The sequence below is a fragment of the Dermochelys coriacea genome, chromosome 2 (assembly GCF_009764565.3).
Source record: "Dermochelys coriacea isolate rDerCor1 chromosome 2, rDerCor1.pri.v4, whole genome shotgun sequence".
NCBI classification, from domain to species: domain Eukaryota; kingdom Metazoa; phylum Chordata; order Testudines; family Dermochelyidae; genus Dermochelys; species Dermochelys coriacea.
In genome coordinates, this window is record NC_050069.1 from 253,699,444 (window position 1) to 253,720,712 (window position 21,269).

Genomic DNA, 21,269 nt, shown 5'->3' on the forward strand with positions numbered 1-21,269 from the left:
CAGTCTGATTTTAATAGTTGCACCTCAAGAACTGATAGTTGGAGGTAGTGGTGTTCTCCATCTGAAAACTTGTCATTGTAGCAGTCCTAGGGCAGAAAGCATGTATCTGTATTTTTAGGTGCAAGTGACATGGCAGTTGCTAAAATCATGCTGGTGAAGTGGAGGCACAAGAAGAAAGCAAAAACAGTAAGCAGCAGCCAGAACCTGCACTTATGGTAAAAAGGGGGGCAAGAAGGGTAGATTTGATCCTAATCTAGACAGAAGGCATGTCTGTTGATGGTTTATGCTTGAAGCATAGCATGCTGGCCCTTGACACAGGGCCCCCCCCCCTTTGCTGGAAACCTTAGACTCCTAGGGTCAAACTTTATTAGCCACTAAATATACTTAATTGGTCACTAACTCCCACTGAAATCAGCTGGAGCCTTTCCTTTGACTTCAATGGGAATGGTATCACATTCTAGAAAGTAAAACACAGCTTTGAACTGATGTGCATTTTGATATACATTTCAAGTATCCTCAAATGGTTACAAGAAATTTGCCCTAAAGTTATTTAAAATACATTCATGAATTAGAGTAACTTCTTTTATGTAACACAGATATTAAACTTTAAACATTCACAGTCAAGGAACACCTGTGTATTTCATAACTAAAGCAGGCATATGAAACAGATGTTTTCAATGATGCACCCTTTTCCTCTCACTCTATTCATTGCACATAACAAATTAAGCTTCCACAACAAGTAAATACAGAAAAACTTGCTATACTGAATCCAATAGTAAATATCCCACTATTGATAGATCCATAATGCAGAAGCCTTTTCTCATATCTTTACCTCGTGGTTATATTTGGGGAATAAGATTCATTTTTAGAGTTAAAATGAATCTCTGTTTGCAACACAGATTCCATTCTTCACCTCTGAAAAATAGCTTTTTCAGTAAAATAGCTGCTTTCACAGAAAAACAATGAGGAGTCTGGTGGCACCTTAAAGACTAACAGATTTATTTGGGCATAAACATATGTGGGTAAAAAACCCCACTTCTTCAGATGCATGTTTCACACAATCATGAGAAACCCTACTGCTAAAGAGGTCTGGCTTTGCCTATGGGAATATACACAAATTAAGGGTTCTGAAATGCAAAGAGTAGCTAAGCAGGCATTGGGCTTCAAAAACCCTTTTGTGTCACATGGAATCCTCTGCCCTGCTCTTGCAGCCAAATTGCACCCCAGTGACATCACTGAAGAGAGGGTAAAGTCAAACATATGCTGGAAAAGGACCCGGCTGGAGACTCAGCAAGCCCTTGTGTGGTGTTTACAAAACAACTGGCTTGAGGGTTTTTTAAGTTTTTAAGGTCAGGCTTGACAAAGCACTGGCTGGGATGATTTAGTTGGGGATTGGTCCTGCTTTGAGCAGGGAGTTGGACTAGATGACCTCCCAAGGTCCCTTTTAACCCTGATATTCTATGATTCTAAGAGTGGGAAAGGAAGTGTGGGCAGAGACTCTGAGGGCTGCTGAATTTCAGAAGCAATCTTTTATGAGCTCAATGAATCATTACAGTGATCTCTGCAGTGGAGAGTTTCTTTCAGTGTTCCCCAGTCTGTATAAGACAGTGCTTCTTAATCTTTTGTACTGGTGACCCCTTTCATATAGCTAACCTCTGAGTGCTACCCCCACCTTATAAATTAAAAAACACTTTTATATATTTAACATTATAAATGCTGGATGCAAAGCAGGGTTTGGGGTGGAGGCTGACAGCTCCCAACCCTCATGTAGTAACTTTGCGACACTGAGGGGTCCCGACCTCCAGTTTGAGAACCCCTGGTATAGGATGTGCTAAGTAGGAAAGGTGATGGATCTTTAGAGGGGTTGCTAGAGAAGAGGGGGTTTCCTCCTATTTCCTGCTTGCTGCTCAGTGCTGTCTGGAAAACAGGTTCCTGAAGGCATTGTTGTAGTTTTTGTTGAAAGCCGTATAGATCAATGGATTAAAAAAGGAATTAGAATAGCCGAGCCATAGAAAAATACTTTTCCAAATGGGTGGGATGTCACAGGAGCAGAGAGGATTGATGAGTTCAGTGATGAAGAAGGGGATCCAGCATAGTACGAACACCCCAATAAGGATGCCCACCATGAGGACAGCTTTCTTCTCCTTTTGCTCTCTCCACGTGTCTCCATCGGTCTGGAAGGTAACAGTGGCGTGGCGGACCGTGAAGACCATTTGGGATTGTTGGGAGGCCTCCTTCACCTGCCAGATGTGAGTACAAGCATCAACATATGCCCTGCCTGCTGCACCAGGCATCACACCAGGCATATTGCATGTGTCAGCAAACCTACAGTACAGTTGCAGTTATATGAATGTGATTGGGCACACTGAAGTAGTTTGGGTCAGCCGTGCAACTTTATCAAATTTAAGAGATGTGAGGTATATGTCCCTGTTTTGGATAATAGGGAGTTTTAAATAACTGAGGTTAGAAAAATAGCAGTGATAGTGGAAACTGCATATGCACAATTACTCCCACTATCACAATCCAACCATGTATATTTCACACATTTAGTACAATCAGAGCAGTAAATCTCTCTCACACACACACAGCCCGGCCTGCTTCTTCTGACTATGCTACTCTCTCTGAGGGGCATATGATGGGGGAAGGATAAAAATGCACTAGGAGAGCATACAACATACATTATCGCCAAAAGCAGCCATATAGCTCATTAATACGTCAGCTAGCCATGAGTTCAAAGCATCCAGCCACCATTAGGAAACAATTTGCAAGGTGGTGCAGGTGCCTGCACAGACACACGTTTTCCCTTAGACTTTGTCAGGTTATTTTCCATATTCTGGGTGGCTACCTACAGACCCTCCACCCCCAACTCCTAAGGGGAAGAGAGTCACCCCTGAAACCCTTAGTCATACAAGCGAGCACTGACCCACAGGATTTCAAGGGATTTCTGCTCACCAGCCTGAATCAGAGGTTCACAGTCAGGCTCAAAAGTTCCCGCACAAGGTTTCCACTAGCACTCAGTGACTGCACACTTGGCCTGCAAGTCTCCCTTCTCGACCCGACCGTGCTCCACAGTCCTTGGGCAAGCCCCCCCCCCGCAGGGCTAGGCCAGGGACATCACCCCAGCTGCCACCGGGGCTAGGCCAGGGACATCACCCCAGCTGCCACCGGGGCTAGGCCAGCTGGCAAACCCCAGGCTCGACCCACCTCTAGCCCTTCGGGGGCGATGGAGTTGCTCTTCCGGCATCCGATGCGAAACCGGGCGGCCTTGTAGATCTTCCAGTAGACGAAGAGCACGACGCAGAGCGGCAGGTAGAAGGCGCCGAAGGTGGAGAAGACGGTGTAGGAAGGCTCCTTGCTGACCTGGCACTCCTGGTTGCCCTCGGAGTAGGTCTCGCCCCAGCCGAAGAGCAGCGGGGCCAGGGCGATGAGGGCGGAGAGGGCCCAGGCGAGGGCGATCATGGCGATGGAGAGGCGGCGGCGGGCGCGCAGGGTGTACTCCAGGGGGCGGCGGAGGGAGCAGTAGCGGTCCAGGGCGATGGCCGCCACGTTCCAGATGCTGGCCGTGCAGCACAGCACGTCGAAGGCGATCCACGCCTGGCACAGCCGCCGGCCCAGCCGCCAGCGCCGCCCGGCCAGCTCGTGCACCAGGCTGAGGGGCATGACCAGGGCGGCCACCAGCACGTCGGAGACGGCCAGGGAGGCCACCAGGTTGTGGGGCACGCGGTGGAAGGCGCGCACCCGCAGGATGGTGGCCAGCACCAGCAGGTTCCACAGGAAGGTGGCGGCGGCCAGCAGCGCCAGCAGGGTGAGCAGCAGCAGGCCGAACGCCGACGGCGGGGCGCGGCCGGGCAGGGCCGCCGGGGGGCCGCCGCCGCTCCGGTTGGCCGCTGCTGCCCACGGGGCGGCGGAGAGGTTCAGGGGCCCGTCCATGCCGGGCGGCGGAGAGCGGCCGCGGGACTCAGGGCGCGGGCGGCGGCGGGCTGGGCGCCGGCTGCGCCTCCGCGCCCGGCCGGAGGCAAAGTTTGCGGGGAGGCGCGGCCATGGCGCGGGCGGGAGGGTGCCCGCGGGCTCGGCGCCGGGAGAACAGCCCCGGCCCCTCCGCGAGCGAGGCCGGGCGCCCGAGCCGCGCTCCCTGGCGCAGGGCTGGGAGCGGCGACGAGCGCCAGTCCGAGCCGGCGGCGGGGCTTGATCAAAGAGGAGAATGACTCCGACGTCAAAACGTGGCCCATCAGCTGACGGCACCTCCCCAGGCGAACGCACCCCGCGCTCCGGGAGAGCCCGCCTGCCTGCCTCCCCCGGCCGGCCGGGCGGCGGCCCCGGCCTCGGTCGCTCGCTCGCTGCCAGGTGGAGGAGGAGGAGCCCGCTTGGGTTCGGCACCCGCTGCTTAGCTCAGTGCCCTGCTGCTCCTCACCCTGAAAGTCTCCAAGACCAGCCCAGCCAGCGGACTGCACCGGCAGATGGTAAATGGGTTCCCCCAATTCCCTCCTCTGTGCTCGGCTTAGTGCTTCGCTCACCGTCACACACCTATTCGTCTCCTGCACCTATTACCCTGCTCAGATAGGATGCTGCTCTGCACCTGCTCGTATGAATAAACTACTACGTGCCTAGTGATTTGGTTTGCTGGAAGAAAGGAGGTTGATTTACAGTGAGGGATCCCTCTTCTATTACAAGGGGGCAGGTATTCATGGCTTAGGTTTATAGGCATTTTAACCAAAGCTCTGTTGTACCTGGCAAGGTGTATATGCATGTAACCAACTGCTCAGGTGGGTTACCTGTGTAGATATGAAAATAGAGTATTTCCCGTGGGCTTCAGCAGAGCAGAGGCGGATTAAAGTTGTCTTTGGTCTCAAGCGTGTTGGTAAAAGGAGCTGGAGAATAAGAGCTTTTCAAAATCATGCTTAGTCATTTCAGTTTCTAGACGTTTATCTAGAGATTAGCTATAGTTAAGTCAACTCAGCTTTTCCAGTACTGCTTTTTTGCTAAGTGGGGCATCCATCATGCAAACATCCCACTTCATTGGTGCTGCTTTTTCATGGACTTTAATTTCCCCTATTGTGAAATATAATTTTAAAATTGAAAAGAGTTACACCTAGATGTTTTAAAAACTCAGAAGTTACTGTCAATGTTAATATACTCACACTGACTGTGTCTCACAGTACTGCATGTATGTAACAAGCCAACTAGTATGTGTAAGGGGTCAAGTGATTGTTTCTTTTGGAATCTCACCTTTTGCATATCCTGACTTTTTTAACTATAATTAACTTTTTATTAAAGCTAAACAGAATACTACTTTGAATACTACAACACATTTTTGTATTTAAGAAATTTTTACTTTATTATTATTTTATTTTATTATTTCGGTAACAGTAGTGATTAGAGGCTCCAAATGAAATCAGGGCCCCATTGTGCTAGGCACTGTACAGACACAGAGAGACAGTCAGTACCTTAATCAGCTTAACAAACTAACTGGACAAGACAAACAGGAGGTGGGAGAAAGGAAATAAGTAAATAAATATTAAAGAAGAGTGATGGATACACTTAATGCAGTTCCATTGGATTTAGGGGAAGAAATAAAGATGTAACAGTTCTGTAGAGATGCACAACTGCACAGTAGGTAATAGCATAACTAAAAATCAAATGGGTATTTGGTACTGCACATTTTTAACCTCCATAGAACTTTTTATATTCAAGCTACTCAGTAAGGGCTAGAGACATGTGATGTTTCAAAGTTCAGCCTATTTGTATAGTACTCATAAAGGAAGCAGGCGGGGTTTTGCTTCTCAGTGCTGCCAGGTGAAAGAAACGCATCAAGAAAAAGTTGGAGAATGTAGGGTTGTCGGGATGTGGTTTGGAGGGGGCAGAGGGGGAGATTGGCACTATACCACACTTTTAGAGGCATACCATTGCTTTTCCTCTTGTGCACAGGCATAACCACAATGTTTTTGATGGGAAAAGTCTCTCTTTTCCACTCACAACTCAAATATAGCTGAATGGATTTTGCACAGATTTATAAAGCATCCCTTTTGGGGCTGAACCCAATCCCAGAAAGTTCCTGATCCTGCAAGATGCTGAGCCTCCTCAATAACCACTGACCTCAAGGACTTGAAGAAATCATTTAACACCTATCAGGATCAGGCCTATATTAATTAATGATCCTTTCCCAACAAACTGCACAAACACAAAGCTAAACATTATGTTGGTATGTGCTCCGAAGACCAAAATATAGGTGCTATTGCTTTAGGAAGAAGTAAACAAGAGTAACCATGAGAAAAATTGGAAACGTAACCATGAAAGCTGAAGCATAAAACTAGATGAGGTGTGTTCAGTGTGTCCTCTCACTATGCACTAGGATTTTCACTATTGTATTGACTGGACCTCTCACTAAAGGTATTAACAGATTCCTGAGAACTGAATGGCTCAGGAAAGAGTTAATTGGAAATAGCTCTTTCATGTGGAAGTCACCTGCTGAATCCATCCTGACAGAAAACTATTACTTTACAGGACAAAATCCTCCCTGCTTTACTCACATAGGTAATCCCATTGATCCCACTTCTGGGGTTGGGATTCAGTATGCTTCTCTGCAGAACCTGTGTCTCCTTTGCCCTGTTCTTCCAGGGGTTGCTTTTTTATCCTTCAGAAGTCTGTCTCATAAACCTGATCAAATGGGTTCATGCAGGATAGACTTGGAAGCAGTTAATTCTCTGCATCGTCTCCTAAGTATTGGTAAGTGGGGGGCTATAAGAAGTGTTTTTCTGCCTTCCTGCTGAAATTAACTCTTGAGAGGTGTTAAGTACCTGCAGCTCTCATTGACTTCACAACTGGTAGCACAGTGATGCTCAACCAGTTTGTGATGAGCCCATAAGAGGCAATTATGAGATTGTAAATTTCCTGCAGGATAAGCCAACTAAAGGCTGACCACTGCTGCATACACAAATGCACACATCACACCTGAAAGTTGTTGTTCCCATTCATGTTAAAGTTTATTTTTTAAATAACTTCATTAAAATGAATTATGCTTTTGAGAGTAACTAGCATGATGGAGGTCCATCAACATAAGTATATTCCACCATGTGTCTCTCTTTTAGAATAACAGACACAGAGAGAAATATTAAGAAGAAATTGTATGTAGGAAGATGAGGTTTCTTTCGCTTAATACATGAGCTTTGACTATCAAAGCTTCCAGTACAAACTATCAAGAATCTGCCAGGAAGACAGATGGCACTGATGACAGGAAATGGATGGATCTGTAAAATGCAGTTGTTATTCTGACCCTTTTTCCTAATGGTAAATTGTAGAAGAGATTTGTTTCTCACAAGCTTTAGGCATTTTGGTGGCAAACTGGCATTGGTGCTAGTAAATTGGTGAAACTGTGGGAAAGTTTGTGGTGTCACTAGACTGCAAATGGACTTCTTGGTGTGTGTTCTCCTGAATGTCATTCTGCTTCATCCCAGGCAGCTGATGACCTATATTTATATAAATCCTTTTGGATGGTTGCAATGTTCTGCAGAATACCAGAGAAGAAATTTATATAAATTTTAAGACCCTTTTCTAGCCAGTCAAGATGTCATCCTGAAGGTCTGATTTCTTTACCCTTTTATGAAGGACGAAGACAGAAATCATTCTCAATAGTTTTCTGTGTTAGCCTCTGGGGTTCCCCAGTGCTCTCAAGTTGGTTTTGTTGTTATAACGCAGAGTCAACCTGCATAGTAATGAAAGAACCATTGACATCAGAAATAAAATGCAGATGTTTAAGGGGTATTTTTCCCCATCTGTAGCCCCTTAATCCTGGTTTCTTGATATGCAGTTGAAAGCTTTCTTGTTACTTGGCAATACCATTTCCTGAACAGCCACTCCACTACTGCTTTGTTTCCTGATCACAACGAGTGATCAGGTAAGATGAGCTATTATCAGCAGGAGAGCGGGGCGGGGGGGGGACTGGGGGAGAAGGGAACGTCCTCAGACGTTCTTGTCAACTGCTGGAAATGGCCCACTTTGATTATCACTACAAAAGGTTCCCCCCAGCCCCTGCTCTCCTGCTTGTAATAGCTCACCTTACCTGATCACTCTCGTTACAGTCTGTATGGTAACACCCATTGTTTCATGTTCTCTGTATATATAAATCTCCCCACTGTATTTTCCACTGAATGCATCCGATGAAGTGAGCTGTAGCTCACGAAAGCTTATGCTCAAATAAATTTGTTAATCTCTAAGGTGCCACAAGTCCTCCTTTTCTTTTTGCGGATACAGACTAACACGGCTGCTACTCTGAAACATGTAGATTTCTGTGTTTCAGCCTTTTGATATTGTGCAAATTGCTGTTAATTTGAGTAAGTTAAACACTCCATGTTCTGAAATCATAGTACTGAGACATGGTGAAGTATCTTCATGGATGCATTTAATGAGTGGGTGAAGTGATACCAGGATATATTTTGTGAAGCTCGCTATTTAGACGTTTAGATCAGTGCCCACCACAAAAGCAACTGGGAGCCTTCTACAACTAAAACCAGTCATTCATAAGCTAATAACATATTAAACTGTGGGGTCTGATCATGCAAACTCTCTCTCTCTCTCTCTCACACTGAGTAATAATTGAGTCTACTGGTGAGTAGGGACTGCTTATACAAGTAAGGGTTTGCAAGACTGTGTCTCACATTCATAGACAGTACATTACAGCTAATTCCATCAATAGGTCCATGCAAAGATGTGTTTTTTCATGTATTCTGCATGTAAGTTCTGTGAGACAGATTTCCCTCTCACAGAAAAAATAAAAAAACAGGAAAGCTGTAGGGGGAAAGAAAACTCCATGAGGTTCCCATCACAGGGTTCTCCTCACAGTATCCCATCTGGTGGGAAGGGGACAGCGCATGGATTTTGGAGACCAGCCCCAATCTCCCAGACTTGCATATTTTAGGAATCAACAAGGAAGGATATCCCCACTTTTGCATGGAGTCTGGAGCCATCCTTGTGGGCCCCTGGAAGCACAATTCCTGCTGGAGCTGTTCTGCTATGGAGGAGACCTAAATGGAGATAATACAAAGTGTCAGCACCCACCGGGATTCCTTTGCAGAAATTTTGGGTGCAGAGCAGAGGTTAGTGCCATGGTACACTCATGTGCTGCTGCTCCTCTTGTCCCCAGCACCCCTCTACACAGATCCCCCAAAAAGGGGCAAATAAGTAGGGCCAGTTGTGGGGACAGTGCTGCAGAAGTGGTTTTGTCCTACTTCTGCATGGAAGGTGGGAGGCTGTGTATGGGGAGGTCTTTCTCCAGACATAGATTTCTGGGAGATTAGACAAGCACATGTATGGTTTGATGGAGGCAGATTACAAAAGCCCACAGGTAAGTAAAAAAGTGAAGACTTGGGAGAAGGGTCGGAATCTGGAGAGAGCATTGGTCATGTAGCAGTGATAAGGGAGAGACCGGAGAGAATATTCGGGGGAAATCAAATCAATATCTTAGATATCTGTATACTAACGCAAGAAGAATGGGGAATAAGCAGGAAGAACTTGAAATGCTAGTGAATAAACACATCTATGACATAGTTGGCATCACAGAGACTTGGTGGGATAATATGGATGACTGGAATATTGGTATAGAAGGGTACAGTTTGCTCAGGAAGGACAGGCAGGGGAAAAATGGAGGAGGTGTTGTCTTGTATATTAAAAATGTGTATATTTGGACTGAGGATGAGCTGGAAACAGAAGACAGACTTGTTGGAAGTCTTTGCATAAGGAAAAAAGGGGTAAAAACTAAGGTTGATGTCATGGTAAGCGTCTACTACAGACAGCTTAACCAAGAAGAAGATGTGGATGAGGCTTAACTAACAAAATCAACCAAAGCACAGGACTTGGTGGTGATGGGGGACTTCAATTACCTAGACATCTGTTGAGGAAAATAGCACAGCAGGGCATAGATTATCCCACAAATTCTTGGAATATATTGAAGACCATTTTTTATTTCAGAAGGTGGAGAAAGCTACTAGGGGAGAAGCTGTTCTAGATTTGATTTTGACAAATAGGGAGGAGCTGGTTGAGAATTTGAAAGTGGAATGCAGTTTAGGTGAAAGTAATCATGAATTGGCAGAGTTAATGATTTTAAGGAAAGGTAGGAGGTAAAACAGCAGAATAAAGATAATGGATTTCAAGAAGGCAAACTTTAGCAAACTCAGGGAGTTGACAGGTAAGATCCCATGGGAAGCAAGTCTAAGGAGAAAAAGTTCAAAAGAGTTGGCAGTTTTTCAAAGAGACATTATTAAGGGCACATAAGCAAACTATCCTTCTGTGTAGGAAAGATAAGTAGAATGGCAAGAGACCATAATGGCTTAACCAGGAGATCTTCAATTATCTGAAACTCAAAAAAAGAGTCCTACCAAAAGTGGAAACTACGTCAGATTTCAAAGGATGAATAGAAACAAATATAAGCATGTAGGTACAAAATTAGAACAGCCAAGGTACAAAATGAGATTAAATTAGCTATAGACATAAAGGATAACGAGAATGTTATACAAATACATTAGACGCAAGAGGAAGACCAAGGACAGGGTAGGCCTGTTACTCAGTGGGAGGGAGGGGGGAACAATAACTGAAAATGTGGAAATGGCAGAAGTGCTTAACGACTTTTTTGTTTAACAAATTTATTAGAGCATAAGCTTTCGTGAGCTACAGCTCACTTCATCGGATGCATTTGGTGGAAAAAGCAGAGGAGAGATTTATATACACACACACAGAGAACATGAAACAATGGGTTTATCATACACACTGTAAGGAGAGTGATCACTTAAGATAAGCCATCACCAGCAGCAGGGGGGGGGAAGGAGGAAAACCTTTTATGGTGACAAGCAAGGTAGGCTAATTCCAGCAGTTAACAAGAATATCAGAGGAACAGTGGGGGGGGGAGGGAGAAATACCATGGGGAAATAGTTTTACTTTGTGTAATGACTCATCCATTCCCAGTCTCTATTCAAGCCTAAGTTAATTGTATCCAGTTTGCAAATTAATTCCAATTCAGCAGTCTCTCGTTGGAGTCTGTTTTTGAAGCTTTTTTGTTGAAGTATAGCCACTCTTAGGTCTGTGATCGAGTGACCAGAGAGATCATACCACTCGATCCATTGTCTACAGCCAAGCGCTACGATATAACCGCATTTGCTCCAACCCCTCAGACAGAGACAAACACCTACAAGATCTCTATCATGCATTCCTACAACTACAATACCCACCTGCTGAAGTGAAGAAACAGATTGACAGAGCCAGAAGAGTACCCAGAAGTCACCTACTACAGGACAGGCCCAACAAAGAAAATAACAGAACGCCACTAGCCATCACCTTCAGCCCCCAACTAAAACCTCTCCAACGCATCATCAAGGATCTACAACCTATCCTGAAGGACGAGCCATCGCTCTCTCAGATCTTGGGAGACAGACCAGTCCTTGCTTACAGACAGCCCCCCAATCTGAAGCAAATACTCACCAGCAACCACACACCACACAACAGAACCACTAACCCAGGAACCTATCCTTGCAACAAAGCCCGTTGCCAACTCTGTCCACATATCTATTCGGGGGATACCATCATAGGGCCTAATCACATCAGCCACACTATCAGAGGCTCGTTCACCTGCGCATCTACCAATGTGATATATGCCATCATGTGCCAGCAATGCCCCTCTGCCATGTACATTGGCCAAACTGGACAGTCCCTACGTAAAAGAATGAATGGACACAAATCAGACGTCAAGAATTATAACATTCAAAAACCAATTGGAGAACACTTCAATCTCTCTGGTCACTCGATCACAGACCTAAGAGTGGCTATACTTCAACAAAAAAGCTTCAAAAACAGACTCCAACGAGAGACTGCTGAATTGGAATTAATTTGCAAACTGGATACAATTAACTTAGGCTTGAATAGAGACTGGGAATGGATGAGTCATTACACAAAGTAAAACTATTTCCCCATGGTATTTCTCTCCCCCCCCACTGTTCCTCTGATATTCTTGTTAACTGCTGGAATTAGCCTACCTTGCTTGTCACCATGAAAGGTTTTCCTCCTTCCCCCCCCTGCTGCTGGTGATGGCTTATCTTAAGTGATCACTCTCCTTACAGTGTGTATGATAAACCCATTGTTTCATGTTCTCTGTGTGTGTGTATATAAATCTCTCCTCTGCTTTTTCCACCAAATGCATCCGATGAAGTGAGCTGTAGCTCACGAAAGCTTATGCTCTAATAAATTTGTTAGTCTCTAAGGTGCCACAAGTACTCCTTTTCTATTCACTATGTTAGTTATCCAGTCACTGATAACCTTTTTGGTGAAAACAAACAATCAGTGACTGGATAACTAACATAGTGAATAGAAAAGGAGTACTTGTGGCACCTTAGAGACTAACAAATTTATTAGAGCATAAGCTTTCGTGAGCTACAGCTTACTTCATCGGATGCATTTGGTGGAAAAAACAGAGGGGAGATTTATATACACACACAGAGAACATGAAACAATGGGTTTATCATACGATGAAGTGAGCTGTAGCTCACGAAAGCTTATGCTCTAATAAATTTGTTAGTCTCTAAGGTGCCACAAGTACTGCTTTTCTTTTTGCGAATACAGACTAACACGGCTGCTACTCTGAAACAAGAATATCTGAGGAACAGTGGGGGGTGGGGAAGGGTGGGGGGGAGAAATAACATGGGGAAATAGTTCTACTTTGTGTAATGACTCATCCATTCCCAGTCTCTATTCAAGCCTAAGTTAATTGTATCCAGTTTGCAAATTAATTCCAATTCAGCAGTCTCTCGTTGGAGTCTGTTTTTGAAGCCTTTTTGTTGAAGGATAGCCACTCTTAGGTCTGTAATCGAGTGACCAGAGAGATTGAAGTGTTGTCAGAGTTGTTTCTGAGGCTGTGGATGGCATTGTGTTCTGCATGGCTGAGGTTATGGGGCAAGCGATGCTGCTTTTCCACAATTTCAGCTCGTGCACGTCGGCGGAAGCACTCTATGTAGAAGTCCAGGCTGCTGTTTCGACCTTCAGGAGGAGTCCACCCAGAAGTACTCCTTTTCTTTTTGCGAATACAGACTAACACGGCTGCTACTCTGAAACCTAATATAGTGAATGACACTGAAAAAGAGGTAGGATCAGAGGCTAAAATAGGGAAAGAACAAGTTAAAAATTACTTAGACAAGTTAGTTGTCTTCAAGCCACCAGAGCCAGAGGAAATACAGCCTAGAATACTGAAGGAGCTGACTGAGGAGATATAAGCCATTAGTGATTATCTCTGAAAACTCATGGAAGATGGGAGAGATTCCAGAGGACTGGAAAAGGGCAAATATAGTTCCCATCTATTAAAACAGAAATAAGGACAACCCATGGAATTACAGACCAGTCAGCTTAGCTTTGGTACCCGAAAAGATAATGGTGCAAATAAGCAATCAGTGTGCAAACATCTAAAAGATAAGGTAATAAGTAACAGCATGGATTTGTCAAGAATAAATTGTATCAAATCAACCTAATAACTTTCCTTGACAGGGTGTAACAAGACTTGTACATATGAGGGAAGCAGCAGATGTGGTGTATTTTGACTTTAGTAAGGCTTTTGATACTGTCTTGAATGACCTCATAAACAAACTAGAGAAATACAGTCTAGATGGAGCTACTGTAAAGTGGGTGCATAACTGGTTGGAAAACTGTTCCCAGAGAGTAGTTATCAGTGGTTCACAATCAAGCTGGAAGGATATATCAAGTGAGGTCCTGCAGGAATCAGTTTTGCGTCCGATTCTGTTCAATATCTTCATCAATGATTTAGATAATGGCATAGAAAAGTACATTTATAAAGTTTGTGGATGATACCAAGCTGGGAGGAGTTGCAAGTGCTTTGGAGGATAGGATTAAAATTCAAAATGATCTGGACAAATTGGAGAAATGGTCTGAAATAAATAGGATGAAATTCAATGAAAACAAATGCAAAGTACTCCACTAAGGAAGGCACAATCAGCTGCACACATACAAAATGGGAAATGACTGCCTTGGAAGGGGTACTGCAGAAAGAGATCTGGGAGTCGTAGTGGATCACAAGCTAAATATGAGTCAACAGTGTAACACTGTTGCAAAAAAAGCAAACGTCATCCTGGAATGTCTTATCAGGAGTTTTGTAAGCAAGACATGAGATGTAATTCTTCCGCGGCACTGTGTGCTGATTAGGCCTCAACTTGAGTATGTGTCCAGTACTAGGTGCCACTATTCAATAAAGATGTGGTCAAATTGGAGAAAGTCCAGAGAAGAGCAACAGAAATTATTAAATGTCTAGAAAATATGACCTATAAGGGAAATTTGAAAAAAATTGTTTTGTTTTTTCATCTGGAAAAGAGAAGACTGAGAGGGGACACGATAATACTTTTCAAGTACATAAAAGGTTGTTACCTGGAGGAGGGAGAAAAATTGTTCTCTTTTACCTCTAAGGATAGGATAAGAAACAATGGGCTTAAACTGCAGCAAGGGCAGTTTAAGTTGACGTTAGGAAAAACTTCGTAACTGTCAGGATGGTTAAGCACTGGAATAAATTGCCTAGGGAGGTTGTTGAATCTCCATCATTGTCTCACCTGCTCTTAAAAATCTCCAAACACTTATCAGGGATGGTCTAGATCAGGGGTCGGCAACCTTTCAGAAGTGGTGTGCCGAGTCTTCATTTATTCATTCTAATTTAAGGTTTTGCATGCCAATAATACATTTTAATGTTTTTTAGAAGGTCTCTCTCTATAAATCTATATATTATATAACTAAACTATTGTATGTAAAGTAAACAAGGTTTTCAAAATGTTTAAAAAGCTTCATTTAAAATTAAATTAAAATGCTGATCTTACGTCACTGCCCCGCTCAGCCCACTGCCAGCCTGAGGTTCCGTTCACCTAGGCCGGCAGCAGGCTGAGCGGGGCCTGCGGCTAGGACCCCGGCTGGCAAGGGGCCAGCAGCCAGAACCCCAGACCGGCTGTGGGATGAGAGGCTCAGCCCGCTGCAACTCAGCCCGCTGCCGGTCTGGGATCCCGGCCCTGCCCACATAGAGTGGGTATCTACCTTCTCCCTGGTTCTAGCCCATTCTCTTCCTCTCTCTATGTACTGAGCTGAGGGTGGGAGTGCACTGAGCACAGGGCTGGGGGTGAAGGAGCAGGCTGAGGGTGGGAGTGCACTGAGCACAGGGCTGGGGGTGAAGGAGCAGGCTGAGGGTGGGAGTGCACTGAGCACAGAGTCTGGCCAGGAGCTAGAATGAGGGAGGGGGCTCAGGGTTGGGGCAGGAGGTTTGGGTGTGGAGTGCTTACCTGGGCAGCTCCCATTTTGTGTGAGGGGTGCAGATGGGAATGTGGGGGGGGTGCAGGAGCTCCCGTTTGGTGCTCAGGGTGGGGGTGGGAATGTGGGGGTGCAAGAGTCAGGGCATAGGGTATGTGGGGGCTGCATATGTTTGGGGGTGCAGGAGTCAGGGCTGGGGTCGTGGGAGGGTGCAGGGGTCAGGATGGGAGGCTGGGTGTGGGGGGTGCAGGGGTCAGGACAGAGGGCTCGGAGTGTGTGTGTGGGGGTGCAGGGGTCAGGGGAGAGGGCTGGGGGTGTGGGCTAGGGTTGTAGGGGTGCTCCCTGCCCAGAGCGGCTCATGGCAGGGGGCTGGAGGGGATATGCCCTGATTCCACCCCCTTCCCCAAGGCCCCGTCCCCACCTCATCTCCGCCTCCTCCCGCTCCCTGGAGTAGCGAGCGCGCTGTGGCTCCGCTTCTCCCCATCCCATGCAAGGGCCATCAGCTGATGGGCGGCGGAGAGGGAGAGGGGGAGGGGCAGGAACCCAGCACACTGGGGGAAGAGGCGGGGGAGGGGGGAACTTGTCTGTCTTGCAGCAGCAGCTGCCAGGACCAAGCTTCTTCACGCTGCCCCCGCGGGGGAGGGGGCACGGAGAAGAGTGGGTCGGGAGGGCAGCGGGCTGAGCAGGGCCGGCGGCTGGGACCAGGCAGGCAGCAGTGTGCCATTAAAAAATCAGCTTGCGTGCCGTCTTTGTCATGTGTGCCATAGGTTGCTGATCCCTGGTCTAGATAATAATTAGTCCTGCCATGAGTGCAGGAGACTGGAGTAGATGACCTCTAAGTCCCTTCCGATCCTATGATTCTATGGAACAGTTTTGAATAATTTGGGAATGTATCCTGCCACTGGCTGTGAAGTGGAACTCCCAATGCAGTGTTTACAAAAAGTCCTAAATTCTTAGTCTGACTGCTGTTGAGGAGGTTGCATAAGGGTTTGTAAACAGTCATCTGCCTCCCCCGAGGTCATGAAAAATTCTGTTCTCTGCTCACAGACAGGTGTGAGTTTAACAGGAAATGTCTTCAAGTAAACCAGTTTTTCTCAACCTTTTTCATACCAGTACCTCCCCACCTCCAGCCCCCATCTAGCTGTGGTCTAGCCAGCAACATATTGCATTTAGCAATCTGAGAAGGGCAGGGTGGTTGTGATCCCCTGGCACCTCTTTGTGACCTATGAAGTGAACCATTACACTGGCATTGCTGGGATATTCTTTTCCTTTCTTCCATGTTTTGATAAGCAGTGAAATAGCTAACACTGTTGACTTTGTGGGTATCTCAGTTAGCACCTGCTGAAGTGAATGGGGCAGTATTGTTTCAGGATCTTTGCAAACTCAAGCAGATACCTCTGTATCAGTTATGCTCACTTCACCGTTTTGAAGGTTTTCTTTGCAATCGTAACAGCTAAATATTTATTTTTTTAAATGAAAGCTGATACTGGAGAATAATAAATACATTTCATCTGTGCTCCCAGATAGTCCTGAGCACCCTCTGGTGGCACGCCCCACAAACACTGCATTATAATAATGGATTAATGGCAACAGTATTACAAAAGAGCATAATAGGTTGTGGAGAACAACAAAAAGATTTCAGAGTAGCAGCCGTGTTAGTCTGTATTCGCAAAAAGAAAAGGAGTACTTGTGGCACCTTAGAACTAACAAATTTATTAGAGCATAAGCTTTCGTGAGCTACAGCTCACTTCATCGGATGCATCCGATGAAGTGAGCTGTAGCTCACGAAAGCTTATGCTCTAATAAATTTGTTAGTCTCTAAGGTGCCACAAGTACTCCTTTTCTTTTAACAAAAAGATTGTTAAGGTGCATCTCACGGACAGTTACTGATGCATACAAAGCTGGACTATTTTATTCAGGTCAGGTTTAGTATTAAGGGTTTGGTTATGTATGTGAACCAACTTTAACCAGCAATGTTTTGTTTGTCTTGTCTTGTTTTGTTTTATAGAAATACAAGGTAGGTGTTCTCTGTGATCTTCAATAAAATAATGAGGCTGAGATTTGCAAAAACAGACTAGGGGATTTGGAGACATATCTTCCACTAAATCAATAATAGAAATAAAAAATTAATATAGGGACTCATATTTATATAATATTTAATACCTAGTTTTTGTATGTCACTTTTCATCAGCTGAACTAGATGTCTAAATCCCCTAGACTGCTTTGAAGATCTCAACCTGCTATATTTCTGTGAATTATTTTTTGTTTCCTTTAGTAGAATTGTAGGCTTGTGGTGGAAAGGCTACATTGCTTATATCCTTTATCCAATCAGACTTGCAGGGACTAGGCTGGATAGCTACAATATGTTTGACCATCAGGTGCCAGGCACACTTTTCAGAGTATTCAAGAGGTATGTGGAGGCTGGTCTTTTTCTAGGAAAGATGGATATTTTTGTATTACGTGATTGATCTGATTTATTTACACAGATATTGATCCAAGTTGGGATGGTTATAATTTAATTTTGTGAGCTTTGTTTGTATGGCACAGTATAAATGATGGGTAGAACTCTTGGGACAGATGCATATGTTGCAAATAGAAATAAATCAAAATATATCAGTTTTTCTAAGGCCCTGATTCGGCAAAGCATCTTTATTCAGGACAGCACTGTGTTTAACTTTAAGCATGTGCTTAAGTACCAATGAAGTCAATAGGATTTAAGTAGATGTTTAAAAACATGCTTTAGTGCTTTCCTGAATCAGGGACAAAGGGTGAAAAAATGACCATGCTATGTGGGAGGCAAAAATCTTATATTGTAGGGAAAATGTGGACATGGAAATTTCCCTTCCCTTTTGGAGGAGAGAGTAGAAATGAATCCAATTCTCTAAGTACACAAATTTAGAATGAGTTAAATCTATTGACAGCCCTGCAGCTGCAGAGAAAAAATATATAATTACAACTGTGAGAAGCAAAGTGGTTTAGCCTAATCGTTAAACATTGATAAGCACCAGAGTGCCTAATAAATTGCAAATCTCATTATCTATTTATGTGCATCATGAGAACTGTTGAGGTTGAAAAGTATAAAAATTTGATTTAATTCACTAACATTTTGGATACACTAGGTCAGACTGGTCTTATAGCACATAGCAGCTTGTGGCCTATGAAAAGGAGTGTAATTGAAGATAAGGCTATAGCAAGATGAGTGAAAATGTAAGAGTTCAAGAATACATTAAAGCAGATGTATCCTACCTTCACACTGTAATCACCTACCTGGGCCATGAGGCAAATTGCAAATACATTTGACACCCAGAAGGAAGATTATTACAGCAGTGACACATTCTGCCAAATGTTACAATTTCTTCCATTCAGAACTCTTGAGAATCCAGTAGCAAATTAAACAAGTCCTGGGGCCCTGAGGCTACTCTTACTTATTCAGGTTAGGATTTCAAACAGTCCCAGAATAATTATTTATTTGTTTTTTTACATTTTTCAAATACATCTATAGCTCTGCCCCTACTTTAAAAATAGCCATATAAACCAAAGATTGCCCATAAATATGTCCACCTTGACCCACACCCTCTTCAACAACCTTAACAAAGAATGGGAAAAAAGGTGGACGTTGCAACATGCTCCTAAGGAAAAGAAATCCATCCAGGCTCTGCCAGACAGGAGGAGGGAGAGAATTCCAAAACTGAGGCACTCTCACAGATGAGTTGCTGCCATTAGCTCCTTCTTGCTGATATGGGTGAGCTCCTGCCCAGGTGTGTCTGCTGATTTCAACAGTGGCAGTATATTGCAAGGAGAGGGCTGATCTCTCAGCTAACCTGATTCTAAACCACTGAGGGTTTTATAGGTTAAATTCAATACCTTAAATTCCATCCTGAAGACATTAGGTAGAAAAAGGGGATTTAAAGCCAATTTTCCCCTACATCCCTCTGTTTCTTTCTTGATTGCAGGGCTGGAGGAACTGAGAATCAGGCCCTTATGTTTTTTCATTACATCTGTTGCCCACATATGTCTTGAAAAAGTGTAAAATAATTGAAATCGTGGAAGTGAGAATTGCTTTCTGGGACTGTCTTACTTGGTTAATACTAAGAACTTGAGATCATTAAATGAGACTTACTTTAGATACAAAATCAATAATTCAAATTTTTGCATTGAGAGATAGCAGATAATTAGTGGCTAAGTGCCCAATATGCTAGTGCATAATGTGTTCTGCTTACAACATAATAAAAAGGCAGTTAGTTTTAGACCTCAGTCTAATTAATTAAGCTAAAATACAGCTCCTAAGTCAAGTTACATTTATTGATTTTGCTTGTGGTATATTTTAACCAGATACAATACCATTTACTACTCCTCCTTATGAGGAGAGACTAATAAGACTAGGACTTTTCAGCTTGGAAAAGAGACGACGAAGGGGGGATATGACTGAGGTCTATAAAATCATGACGGGTGTGGAGAAAGTCGATAAGGAAGTGTTATTTACTCCTTCTCATAACACCAGAACTAGGGGTCACTAAATGAAATTAATAGGCAGCAGGTTTAAAACAACTACAAGGAAGTATTTTTTCACAAAGCACACAGTGAACCTGTGGAACTCCTTACCAGAGGATGTTGTGAAGGCCAAGACCATAACAGGGTTCAAAGAAGAAGTAGATAAATTCATGGAGGACAGGTCCATCAATGGCTATTAGCCAGGATGGGCAGGAATGGTGTCCCTAGCCTCTGTTTGCCAGAAGCTGCAGATGAGCAACAGAAGATGGATCACTTGATGATTACCTGTTTTGTTCATTCCTTCTGGGGCACCTGGCTGCTGTCGTAAGACAGGATACTGGGTTAGATAGACCTTTGGTCTGACCCAGTAGGACCGTTCTTATGTACTGTAAATATTTTGTAATAATGCTGCTGAATAATTGAGATGTTCTTGGTTTAAAATCTTTAAGGTAGAGGAGAATCCCCCACAACAAAGGAAATTCTGTTCTGCCCCACTATAAATAATTTGTGGTAACGTGAAACGTTCTTGTTTGTGTAGTATAGTAGTGTAAGTTCAGATATCCTCTGAAGGCTTCAGCCACTAGGGGGTGACAGATATGAGCAGCTCTGACATTCTGTCCAGTAGAGGACAGCTGTGCACATAATATTCTGAAGGAGGACAAACAGCTGTGCATGTATATTCATCTATGTATGTGTAACAGAGTTGGCAGCAACAAGGGCCAGGTTCAGTATCTAAGGGTTCCGTTTTAATAACACAAGGCAAAACCGGCTCGAGCCCACACCCAGTGACCTGGGACAATTACATACTACCCCCCTGGGTGCCTCTGAGAGGCAATACTTCCCCTCTCGCAAGCACGGAATCAGAGTATAGCAAAAGTATTTAATAAAGGAGGGAAACAATGCGGCATTATGTTGGGGAAACACCACAAACAGGATTCATAACACAAACCTTGAGCAAAAGACTCACCCCCAAAGTAAGTTTGACAGTGTTCTTTTCCCCTCAGGGTCTTAAGTCCAGCAAGCCACCAGTCACCCCACCTACAGTTTTCTGACCATGGTCAGTGCAGCCCCCAGAGTTCAGAAGTTCCTCCGCAGAGTTTACTTCCCAGCCTGGGTGGAAGTGGGGGGAGATACGGGAGGGGGGCATCTCACGTGCTCCATTGCTCGGGTTGACAGCCGATTGCTACGCCTCTCCATGTGACTCTGCTGTAGTCTTAACTGCCCGCTGCTCCTCTCCACCAGCCGCCCTGCTATCCTCTATACCTGTCAGCCACGCCTCTCCGTCAGCCGCTCAGCAATATATCTTGAGCACCCCCCCTACTTAGCACAGCACTCAGTGATTTCAGTTCTTAATAATTTTAGCTCATTAGTGATTTCAGCTTATAGTAGAGGAGGCTCAGTGCTAGTGCACCATTGGCCCCAAAGTGAATTCAGCTCAGCAGCCTGTAACTAGACTCCTAAGGGAATCAAAATTAGCTCTGATATTCTATAGTGGAGAGAGGAGGAAGCACAAT

General features: G+C 44.5%; 1 protein-coding gene and 1 long non-coding RNA gene across 2 annotated transcripts; one reads left to right on the top strand and one right to left on the bottom strand.

Moving 5' to 3' along the window:
* Positions 1–1,027: 1,027 nt before the first annotated feature.
* Positions 1,028–4,141, bottom strand: HTR5A (5-hydroxytryptamine receptor 5A). Its single transcript, XM_038388293.2, has 2 exons — positions 3,205–4,141; positions 1,028–2,240 (listed from the first exon to the last, which is right to left on the bottom strand). Exons 1-2 carry the CDS (start codon positions 3,928–3,930, stop codon positions 1,908–1,910), a joined length of 1,059 nt encoding a protein of 352 aa, XP_038244221.1. The 5' UTR covers positions 3,931–4,141; the 3' UTR covers positions 1,028–1,907.
* A 1-nt stretch (position 4,142) lies between these two features.
* LOC122459052 lies at positions 4,143–19,602 on the top strand. Its single transcript, XR_006279486.1, has 4 exons — positions 4,143–4,460; positions 7,086–7,284; positions 8,912–9,089; positions 19,218–19,602. It is a non-coding gene; the product is annotated as an uncharacterized LOC122459052 (long non-coding RNA).
* The last annotated feature ends 1,667 nt before the right edge of the window (positions 19,603–21,269 follow it).